The sequence below is a fragment of the Grammomys surdaster genome, unplaced genomic scaffold (genome assembly GCF_004785775.1).
Source record: "Grammomys surdaster isolate TR1022 unplaced genomic scaffold, NIH_TR_1.0 136, whole genome shotgun sequence".
NCBI lineage: Eukaryota > Metazoa > Chordata > Mammalia > Rodentia > Muridae > Grammomys > Grammomys surdaster.
In genome coordinates this window covers 13898366-13910234 of record NW_021604594.1, presented here as the reverse complement: position 1 = coordinate 13910234, position 11869 = coordinate 13898366, and the positions used below count along the sequence as shown (strand labels likewise).

Sequence of the window (11869 nt, the reverse complement as noted above, 5' to 3'; positions counted from 1 at the left end):
TGGAGGACTTCACCCCGCTCAGTAAGGTGCTTAAATACTGCCAAGAGAGAATCACTAAACACCGTGAAACCGAAAAAAAGAGAGGAGAGTGGGCCAAGGGGTGCAGTCCTGGCTTCCCGGAGCCACCTCCACGCTCTGGTTCCCCAGGCGTGTGGAGCGGCACTCGTGCATGTTATTAACCTTCAGACATGATCAATCAGGAAGATTTCTTTTTCCCCCTCTCAAGGGAGAGGGCTCAGAGAAAGGGAAATAGACCCCTTTCCTCTTGTGGTACTAGGTAGTTGTGTTCGAACGAGGTAGTTTGGCGATGAACTGGATGAAGAAACAAACTGGAGGGCGAAACTCCACGGTCTGGGTGGTCCCCTCATCTCTGCTTTGCCTGTACAGACATAGTGGCTCAGAAGAGCGCTCCCCAGGACACTACCCAGAGAAAACCTTCTGGAATCGCCAGTCCGGGGCAATCACAGGAAATTGATTAAGGCAGAGCAAATATTCTAGTCTTCAAGATACGGGAAGGAGGGCAAAGAGGAGGAGAAAGAAGAATCGCCCAGTGAGACAAAAATTCTTCGTAAGAATTATGTTTTTCCTGCTCTCACTCAACATTGCCTATCTCAAAAATAATTTAAAAAAAAGAAGAAGAAGAAGAAGAAGAAGAAGAAGAAGAAGAAGAAGAAGAACCAGAGCGTTCTGAGTGCATTCTGGATTACTCATAGGACTTTGTCCCCCCCCCTCCCCTTTTCTGGTCGCAAACCCGTGAGCTGGATTTATAATCGCCCTATAAAGCTCCAGAGGCAGTCAGACACCTGCAAAGGAGCCCCAGCGCTCCGCGGACGTGCTGCCCCCGCTAGCGAGCGGCCTCGTGATTCCCCCCGCCGAGCGGGTCCCCGCCTCCCCACTCCGCCCCCGCCTCCCCCAAGCCCAGCGGCCGCCTCTCCGGATCTCTCTCTTCTTCAGGCTCTCCCGTGCCGGACCAAGGGTCGTGCAAGCAAGGAAGCAGTCCTGGGGTGACACCCTGCACGTACGCCTGTGGCAGAACCGAGCCGAGCGGAGGAGTCGCGGGAGGCTCCAGCTCGCTGTCGCTGAACCGAGGTGGGTAAATACCGGATCGCCCGGACTTGCCGGAGCCCAACCTTGGTTATTCAACCCGGTGCCCTCAGCCTGCGGCTTCTTGTCGAACCCTTTACCCCACCCCATCCCACCCGCGCTCGCCCGTCGCCCACCTTCCACAGCCGAGTGCTTCCCGCCAGTCCTGTCGCAGCTGTGGTTTGGAGCCCCCCGGGTCCGGCCCTCCTCGCTCTTGCATCCCTTATCAGTTTCATTCGGGAGGACACATAGCAGCTGAAGTGACACCAGAGCCATTTTTGCTTGCGCTTCGGGGATCGGAGCTCAGGGCTCTCGGATACGCGCCTGGGTAGCAGCGGCAGAAGGTGCGAGGAGCGATAACCTGTTACTTCCCCAGCACCCGCGTTCCACCGCCGGCCGCGGAGCTGCGAGGACGCGCGCGTGGGGGGACAGATGCTCTGCCCGAGGGACGACACGCAAAAGGCGGCTGGTGGGCTGGGCTCTGCGGGGTCTTAGATTTACCCAGATTAGCGCTCTCCTCCCGCTCCTCTCATTCTTTCGCCCGCTCCTTAGCCCCATCTCTTTCTCCTCTTCCCTCTCGCCCCTCTCCCTCACTCTGTTCACGAACAAACACCAAACAGGGGAGCCGCGCACTCTTCTATTAGAGGTCTCGCGCCCTAGGCGCAAGTTCGCCACCGGGTGACAGTCTCCTTTTTACCCTCAGACACCTTCTCTGGCTCAGTGAAACGAACTCTGGAGACTAGGTAGAGTAGAAACAGTGAATCTGGGACGGAGCCTCGCCCTAGGGTTGAGAAAGCTAGAAACGAGGTGGGACAAGAAACTGATCAGCAAGGCTCCGACACACTGCCTTTTGGCTGTCTGGAGTGCAAGGTGACTGATTCTTAGCGGGTCAAGTCCTGAGGGCGGGGGACCGTTTTCTTCTCACCTTGTCTCACCAAAGTCCCTGTCCCCGGCGCTGTGAGCCTCCTTCTTTCCAAGGAATTAGCCAGACACAACAACGGGAACCAGACACCGAACCAGACGTGCCCGCCCCGCACGCCCTCCCCCCTCCTCCTCTGCCCGTCCGCCAGGCTGCTGGGAGCCCAATGGGGCTTGTCTCGGCTGGGCTGGAATTCGCTCGATGAGTGCTCCCTAGTGCTCCTAGACCTGTCATCACCCCATCCCTCGCGTCCTACACCCGCTTCCGGCGCCCCTTAGCTGTAAGGCTCACTCGGGGCACCCCGTTGCGCCTCTAGACTTGAGAGTCGCCCAGGGCTACTGTGCCTGCGCCCCAGTCCCGGAGCTAGAGAGCGCCTCCCCACCCCCTCCCACCGACCGCGCACCAGGACCCAGCCAGCTCGCTGCCCTTGGTCTCCCTTCTGTCTCCGAGACTTCGGTGCCCCGGGCCGCAGGACCTAGAAGCTCTCCCGGCACAGCCCTCCCTTCTGTTTGCAGCCTGTTCCTGCACCCAGTCCGCGGGGGACCCTTGACCAGTAGAGACCCCAAGACCACCGAGCTAATGGCATCTTCCACTCCTTCGCCTGCAACCTCCTCGAACGCGGGAGCGGATCCTAATACTACCAACCTGCGCCCTACAAGTAGGTCCTGCCCCAGTTTCCTATTAAATGGACTGCAGCGAGGGTGGGGGCGCTGGCACTGCGGGAGGCTGCGCTGTCGGAACGCGAAAGGAGAGCGTAGAAATGATGGAGGCTGGGAAACAAATGGGGCCCTATCCCAGGTTCCTGCTTAGAGGTCATTTGGCTGCCAGGGACGCGAGGTTACTCCCAGGGCACCGAAGAGCAAGGACTTCACAAGGGACGGGCAAGAAAGATCTTTGGGGTCTAGGGGTTAGGGATGTGCAAGGCGCTGTGTTGTGTTTTCGTCTGACGGGACAACAGGGGTCAGAACAGAGGGACAGTGTGAGGAACCCGGAGTCTCAGCGAGAACAGTTTTCTAGCTCTAGATTTGAGAAGAGACCTGACCTCCTCCTCTCTTCTCCCTCCCCTCTTCCCCCAGCGCTGTACTCACAGTCCATAATCAGGGGAAATTTCGACGTTAATTGCAGCTTTTAGAAAACTCTGGGTCCCTAATTGCTCCAAATTTGCGTCTAGCTATTGACGAGTGAGGGCGAAGCCAGGGGCGTAAAAGGTGCACAAAACTGCCTGAGATTCAATTAATTACATCTTAGAGACAAAAAAGGCGAGGGAGGGGCATTAAGCATCATCTAGAGTGGCAAGATGGGGTGGGGGTAGCTAACTAGGAGGAGAAACGGCGAGGCAAGCCAGGAGGCAAAAGCAACCCTGTGCTTTTTTTTTTCTAGAGACCTGTCAGCAGGTGATAAGTCTGGGGAGAATAGGGAAGCCAGATAAAAGGGCATTTGTGCTTCCCCATCCAATCTGTCCCTAATTCAGCCTGACTTTCTAACTCCACATAGAGGACTGGAGTGGCGGGATTTGTTTATCTTTTTTCCATGTTGGGGTTAAGTCTTTCACCACCCCTTTCCCAAAAAATCTATCAGCTCCAAACAGCTCTGTCCCCCACCCCCCACCCACCCCCCAATGTCTACAGAAGAGAAGCTGAGGGAGATCCGTGTAGTCAAGAGTGCTTTATTGTTACGTTTTTATGGCACTTATTGTAAGCCCCGTGCAAACAATTGTTCCCACCAACACAAGTGGCAACAAGAAGGCAGGAAAGACCCCTTCAATTTCTTGGTGCAGACTCTGAGGCAGGAGGCCCTAAGTCCTCAGGCCACCTTGCAGTTCTCTTAGTAGCCCCTGCTTCCCGCACACAGGCAAGCGACAATTACCCACACAACAAAGCCAAGCTCCGGAGAGTCGTCAGTGCCGGCGGCACGTGATGCAGGCATTGGCGGTGGAGCCAGCGGTGGGAGCTGGCCCCGCCGAATTCGGGGCCTGCGCCCCTTTTGTCTGTAGATTGGACCTGGATAGATTTATTTTCCAGCGCTCCCCACTCTTACTCCAGTATGTATGTCCCAACACACACTGTTATTCCTTCTGCAAGGTTGAGGGCCTCCCTCCACACTAGGCACCCCTATATCCTACCAGATTACCCTGGAGTCCTCAAATGTCCAGCCTCAGCAAAGCCAGAGGCAATGATCTGAGTCCATACAAGGCATGATGCCTCCAGAAACCACTTAAATGGAGGCCAGAGCTCTAAAGACCCCCACCCCACCTGGGTAGAACAGCCCTTTCCTGGGAAACTCTAGCCCTTAACTGGAGAGAGCCTGGGAATGCTTGTCCGCGCTGTCCAATTTCCGTCCTCCCTGGAAGACACACCCCCACCCGCCCAGCTCGCTGTCTCTGTAGGGTCTCCGGGAAGGCGTCCCTTTCTGCTCCGGTACAAACCTTACACACCTTATCCCGTCACACCTTATTCCAGCAAGCCCCTGGCAATCAGGAGCTCTCCTGCCTGTCGCTTATCGGAAAAGGCTTTCTCAACTCCGGCCACAACAAAGGGACTCTCGACCCCATCTTTCTTCCTTCCTGTTTTTTTTTTTTTTTTTATTAACGCCTAACTTGGGTCAAGGGGGAACGGCACTGGAATGTTTCTGATTGCCAACCTCAGGCCAAGTGACCTTGAGAAACTGTAACCTCTGCACTGAAATGATTTTGTCACCTGAGTCGTAGACCTACACCCCTTTCCCGGGTTCTTTTGGTGAGTAGATGAGATTGGAGTTTAAAGAGAAAGCACAGATGCTGGGTGGAAGTAGCGCTTTATGCTCCAGGTACTATTATTAGGGGTTTGCTGCTGCACAGATTTCCGTCTGTCAGTGGAATTCCCACCGTGACATACTGTCTCACGTCGTCAGGATGGTTCTTCGCCCCTCTGGGGCTCTGTTGTGCCTGAGGTTTAATGGATGTCACTCCGCTTATCGCAGCCAACACTCCTGCACTGCTGGAGTGGAGGATGGGAGGCGCCTTGTTTGGAGGGATGGGGAGGGGATTTCTCCTAGGGCTCACCCCAGGAGTCTACAGGAAGGCTTCTCGGGACAGTAGGCTGCCTCTTTGCATTCTTTGCTAGGAGTTAACGTGAAAGACCGGTAGACCAGAACGCCTTCAGAATGGCCTGGGGAGGGGAAAAAAAAAAAAGCCAAGTCCTGCGGGTCCGCGTTTCAGACCCGGAAGAAAGGTGCTCGCACCAGCGTGCTTCAGACTCTAGAAGTCGGAAGGAAGGGTTAATGAGGGGCAGGTTGCGAAGGGGGTTGGGGGTGGGCTGAGGACAGGACGGCTGGCGCACCATTGTCTTCTCGCCTCCCCAGCCTGACTGGAGCAGCCATGCGAGTCCGATCATCTACTATTTTTCACCCAATTAATTCCTGAACTCTTCCGCGACCCCATTTCATGCCAGTTTATTTTAAGCTGCTACTCAGCTGGAGACCCGCCAAGAAATTATGAGACGTTTGGGTCCCAGATGCCTCTGTGTTCCCTATCTGAGCGGTTGTGTTGTCGCCCTTCAAGTCCGAGGACTGGGACCTAGGGCTGGGCCTGGCTTGTGGGTGCTGGGCCACGCCAGCGCTAAGGTCTGGGTCTGTGTACGTTGAGTTAGCCTCTGCCTTGGTGGAGATCGCTTGGGGGGCGGGGTCCGTGGCTGTGAGCTCCAGTTTTCCAAAACATGGTTCAGTACCTGAAGTCTACAGTAGGCAGGAAACGTGAGGAGAGCTGGGACCTCTGTCTGAACAAAAGATGTAAGGTAGCAGCTCCTTGACTCTTCCGGAACAGAGCTTTTCGTGAAGACCTCCACTGGCCCCGCGAAAACCTTTGCCCTGTACTCAGTTTCTCATTGGTGTGACCCTCGCTAATTTCCCTCTGTCTCTCTGCCCCTAGCATATGATACTTGGTGTGGCGTAGCCCATGGATGCACCAGAAAACTGGGCCTGAAGATCTGTGGTAAGTAAACAGGCCCTCAGGGGTTGGGTTTCCGAGGGTGGAGTGTCCCACCTCCGGAGAGGGACTCTGACCCTTCGGTCTAGTATTCTGCTTGACTGTCCCAGCGCCCAACGGATGTGGTCCTTTGGAGGCCCTGACCGTCCTGTGGCCTCTCTCACTTGACAGGAGAGGCATTTTCTTTTGGAGTCCTTATAATCAGAAACCGCATAGTTACGGGGACTCATTCCACCCAGTATGGCGTTGGAAACTGAGATACAGCACCCCCAAGCGGCAGCCAGGCTATCATCGCCGGTGCAGGGCTGCCTGAACTAACGAATCTGTAACATCTCATAAAAAGTGTGAACTGGTCTGATTTTTCCCGGCGAACAGATCAAAGGCGCAATATTTATAAAGGCTGTAACTGACCTCTTCGTGGTCGCTCACTCCACCCTCCACCCCTCCATCACACCCCCATTGAAAGTAACTTCCCCAACTTGTGAGATTTGCACCTAATTGCCACGGTAATTCAAATTTCGTTCCTGGGGCTTCGGGGCCCAAGAAAGGAAAAGGGTTGCCTGCAGCTCTGGGTGGCCTGTCTAGGGGAGGTGCAGGCAAAGCGGGCTAGAGCATTTGCCCTGCAGGTCTTCGACGGCGCAGAAAGGAGGGGGCAGATGCGGGAGGCGGGGGGGGGGGGGCTGCAAGGGGGGAGGGAACGTTGGAGAGGGTGGTTGTCTGGCACGATTTGCCAGCAGGAAAGGAAAACAGATCTGAGAGCTGGAGAGGAAAAGGAACGAGAGAGTCTGAAATGAAAACGCCCAAGGGATGTAATTTTTTTTTTTTAAGAAGAAAAAAAAGGAGAGATTTGTTCGAAGGGACACAGCTGAGTGGCTCGGGCTGAACAATGGGGACTTGCTTTTCCTGACTACATTTCACTGTCTAACGTTCTCTAGCCTTATCGGGCCTGAAAATACGGGTGTCCCCGGGCAGGGGGTGGAGAGGCGGGGGAAGATTAACGAGGGGCTTATTAAAGAGCCATCCGTCAGCTGCTGCGCTCGAGATAGCAGCCGAGCGGGCGCGGGGCTCGGAGCCCTCCCCAGCCTAGGAAGCTCAGGGAGCCCCTAGGGGAGTGGGTGCTGTTGAGGCCTGACCTTCCCGCACCCCCTATGCCCCTCCCCCCTGCTTCCCGGGCTGTGACTGTTTAGAATAGCTGGGGAGAGTGGTTATTTAGGGCCTTTGGAAACCAGCGTCCTTCCGTGTTTGGCCGTGCAGTGCCCTCCTTGCATCACTGGAGCTCTGGATCCAGGAGTCCAGTATTTACGGGTGACGAAGACCTAGTGCATTTGCTCAGTTGCGAGACAAAGTGCGTTTTCTGGAAAAGCTTAGCCCTGTGGCCATAGGACCCAGAGGTTTGGGGATGTGACCCCAGCACTCAAAACTGGTGGGCAACACCAGAAGCGGTCTCTACGTCGACAGCCCAGAGCTTTGTTCTATTAATAGCCTCTTCCCACTCCCACCCAGCCATTCCTGGCTTAATGGCCCGTTTCCTGCCTGGTCCCTTTTGGCTCTGCCTTCTGCCTCTGTGGTTGTCGTGCAACCGAGTGGCAAGCAGCAACCGAGAGGCAATCAGAACTGAAGGAACCCTGGGGTCTCCAGGTGAAGGCCACTTTTCTTAGAGGCTCCTGGCCTGTGGGAGCAAGGGTGAATAGAGACAGTCGTCATACTACCTCCTGCTGCTCTTGCTACTAATTCTGGAAGACAAGGTCCAAATGGTCCTGTTGGAGACAAACTGGATGTCCTGAAAGGGAAAGGGGCCAGGATGAAGTTAGAGTGGTTGAGACAGGAATGGAGGCTCTAAGTTATTACATTTTCCACTTCTTCTGACAACCAGTGCCATGAGGCAGTGCACATGGAGGTGGGGGCTGTCATCCTTAAAGAGATTCCTCTCTCTCTCTCTCTCTCTCTCTCTCTCTCTCTCTCTCTCTCTCTCTCACACACACACACACACACACACACACACACACACACACTAAGAAAGCTGCAACCTGAGTGACAGGGAGGAAGCAGAGGACAGGACTTTCCCATGCTTTGGGCCAACTCTGGCTTTCCATCTTAAGCTAGTGGTCAACTAATGTTGACCCTGAATCTACAGCCCCTTCCCAAACTCACTTAATTCCAGATCTTTCTGCACGAGGAGCATTTCACCTTCCTGACCTAACACCACAGTTGGCTTGACAGTCAAGGATTGGATAGTCTCTACCCTTGAGACCATCACCCTGGAAGGTCCCCTAAGCATCCACATGCCTTGCTAAGATGCAGTTCTCACCCATCCCCTACGATGCTCCTTCTTACCCCAGGAAATGAAGCTGCAAGGATGGCCATGGATGTCACTACTGATGCTCTCAACTCTAGAGGCAGAACCCCAGGGAGAGTAATCGGATGGAAGAAACCCAGGGTTCTGCCGAGAGCTGGAGATCGGCTGCAGGCATGGTGGAATGACCTAGATAGAGGAAACAGCAAGCATGTGTCAAGAACTGGGCTCTGCCCTCGATCTTCCATCGCTTTCCTCTGTAGAGGTCCAGAGCTTGCTGCTCAGACAGTCCCTCCACGCGTGTGTTTAAGTTTTTAATCATTTGCCTATTTTAAAGAGAGAGATACCTCAGGTACTTTATATCTCTGGCTTCTTAAAAAAAATGTAGGCAATGTGTTAATATGTCGTGTGCCCATTAAAAAACGGAAGAAGCTCCTTTCTCTAAGTGGCTTTGGTGCTGGGCTTCAGCATCCATTGGCCCCATGGCCATGTGTCTTGATGCCACACCAAGCTTGGAACTCCACTTGCAAACAGCTGTCTGGAGCATGCAGCTCTCTGGTTCCACAGGGCTCACTGGGAGCAAGAATGAGGAACAGCCATCAGCAGAGGAGAAGTCCTTTTAGGATGCTGTCCATCTTTATTTGGGTGTGGGTGGCTGGCCATCTATGATTTGATCCAGTACAACCTCAAGCTCTCTCTTCTGGGACAGTTCCAGGCTAGCCCTAAATGCTGGTGGCTGGGGTATAGAACAACTGAGAATATAGGGTATTCCTGGGAAGTCCCAGGGACCCCAGCCAGGACTCCTTGCTAGTCAGACTGTTGTTAAAGCACTCTCTCAATATTATTCCGCATTCAATTTCATCTCTACCTCACATATTCTCTACCTTGGAGAAGCAAATCGTTTCTGGCAGGGCCTCTCTGAGCCAAGAGGGGCTTGAATCATTTTAAAAGAGCTCAATAATTAAAAACAAAACAATATTTTCCTAAATAAAATGAAAGAGACAACATGTTATATTAAATGTTCACATCAACAATCCCCAGTATTAGAGGGGGAAAAACCCACAGTTAACAATACCACAACAGTGGGCTTTTTGTTTGTTTTGTTATTTATTTATTTATTTATTTATTTTATGTATATGAGTACACTGTCACTATCTTCAGACACAGCAGAAGAGGGCATCGGATCCCATTGCAGATGGTTGTGAGCCACCAAATGGTTGCTGGGAATTGAACTCAGGACCTCTGGAAGAGCAGACAGTGCTCTTAACTGCTGAGCCATCTCCCCAGCCCCCACATCAATGCTTTAAACACGATTTACAATGCAATATGAATGCGCTGCATGAAAAATAAAACCAGGATCTAGAAAAAATTCTTATTCTTACGTTACAGAAAAGACAGTCCCAAATGGTACGCAGATCTAAAGTTGTGTCTCTCTGTCTCATCAGGACACCTCTGGGTGAGCCTGTATGGAAACCGTCTTGGGAGAGGTTATCTAAAACCTAATCACCCTGCCTCTGGCTTCCAAAGGGGATGTAAGGTAGGAAGAGGTAGGGTCTCTCAGGAATGAGCCAGAAGCCTGGGCAGATGACAGAGGCTCGAGAGTAGGTCTTAAATGAGCACGACCACCCTTCACTGGGTCACATGGGTTTGGTTTCTTCAGCCGGACATACTCTCTAACATTGTAATGGACAAAGGGAAACAGTGCCAGGGGCCAGGACTCCATAGCCCTCTAGTGAATGAGTACTGCCTCCTGGCTCTGGACTCTAGAATCTTCGCTGTGATGTCTTAACGATCTTGGTTTCTACAAGGGCAGCTTTGGAGTCACCAAGAAATTTTGGGTTTCCTCGCTTCATGATGCTGCCTCTGGAGCTAAATCGAGGCTGTGTTGCAGGCACTGCTGAGGAAAGAGCAGGGTACAGCGCTTGGTCAGGGAAGGGGAACATGCTCCAAGCGGGCAGGCACTCCAGTCCGTTGGGGTTCAGCCTGCTTCCTGGAGTACTGCTGCGGGTATTTGCACTGTACACCATGGGTAAGTGAGATTTCTCCTCCTCCTTGGTGGAAGTAATGGAGTGCTATGAATCTCAACCTGAGCTCTGAGTCCCTTTCAGTCTGCCTCTTGGAGAGCTTTCTATCATGGCTGTAGCAGAGGTGGCCAGCTGCCAGACAAGCTTCTGGATGATGGGAGATGGGTCTCACTTCATCTGTCTCATTCTGAATAAATAACAAACAGCTCTTCTACGAGTGCTCCATCAATACTTAGAGCTGAGTCTATGTCCAGGCTGTGAGATGCTGAGGCTTTCTTGTCTTTTTCTCTAACGCTTTTATCAATGGAGAGAGGTTCGGGAAAAAGCACACTACATATTTGAATCAGAAAATCTTTTCTCTGTGATATTTACCTTACCCTTCCTCCCTCTGCTCTCCACAACCCTTCTGCTACCTCATCCAGCTCCCTTAGATGTCCTCCCCTCCCCCTCTCTGGTGTTCTCATACCCCTGTTTCTATAGCCCACAAACCCAATGTTGGCAGCATCCTCTCTGGTTCCCTTCCTCCCAAACCCCATCCTCGGGCAGGTTACTGGAGTGGAAGCTGTCTGGTCAACTTAATTCTGAGTTTGCTGTCATGTTCAGAGAGGAGATGGGGCTCTCTTGCTGCTTTTCTCTCTTGCATGACTGGGCCTGTGCCACTGATGGTGCTTGACACAGCCCCTCCCCGCCTGAAGGCAAGCAGTGCAGAGTCACTGTATATAAAACACAGACACTCAGTAACTTGTCTTCTCAGCAAAAGCAAGAGCCTTGGTTGGAGGGTTAGCCTGGTTGCGCAGCTGGCCTTTGGTGGCTGGGTACTTCCCACGTTCTCTGACCTGTCTTCTTGCACTTTAGGTTTCTTGCAAAGGACCAATAGCCTGGAAGAGAAGAGTCGTCTTGTGAGCGCCTTCAGGGAGAGGCAGTCCTCCAAGAACCTGCTTTCCAGCGAAAACAGTGACCCGGGTGGCCGCTTCCGTCGCACAGAGACCGACTTCTCCAACCTGTTTGCGCAAGGTGATTCCTCCCCAGACCCTACCCAGCTCAGCCAGTTTGTCTTGATTTCCCCTCTCCCCTGAAATTTTACTTCTTTCTCCAACAAATGCCATTACTCTCTGTGAGCCCCCATGAAACTGCTTTTCAGACATTTGTTTGGAACAGACTCCCTCCTTTCCTTCTGCCCAGGTCTCTGCTGTTTTGGAAGGGAGTTGAGGGATGTCCATAAATCATTCCATTCTAAAGACACTCCCAGAGATAAATGGGGACTCACTGAATCTAAGAAGCTAAAGGAATCTTAAAATCAGAGAATAAAATGGTTCTTCTATTAGCATTTATCCTCCAAGATTACCAGCCCAAACCGCAAGCCCCAAACCCTAAACTTGATCTGTGGAAAGCTGAGCATCTGAGCCTCATGACTAAACATGGGAGACTCTTGGAAGAGCTCTCTCTAGAGTCTGCTGGCTCTGCAATGCAGATCTTGGGAAGTGCTTTACCAGTCTTTCCTTAGTAGTTCTTGGAACTCCCACTCCCATTTCCCTTAGCTACCACAGAACCACAGAACCACAGAACCACAGAACCACAGAACCACAGAA

General features: G+C 52.8%; 1 protein-coding gene across 2 annotated transcripts in view; it reads left to right on the top strand.

Moving 5' to 3' along the window:
• The first annotated feature begins 911 nt into the window (after positions 1-911).
• Positions 912-11869, top strand: part of Gad1 (glutamate decarboxylase 1) — a 40020-nt gene continuing 29062 nt past the window's right edge. For both annotated transcript variants that reach the window (XM_028762957.1, XM_028762958.1), the window contains exons 1-4: positions 912-1089; positions 2518-2660; positions 5907-5969; positions 11136-11294. In XM_028762957.1, coding sequence (XP_028618790.1) covers positions 2582-2660; positions 5907-5969; positions 11136-11294 — 301 coding nt within the window. In that variant the 5' untranslated portion in view covers positions 912-1089; positions 2518-2581. The remainder of the gene's footprint in view (positions 1090-2517; positions 2661-5906; positions 5970-11135; positions 11295-11869) is intronic.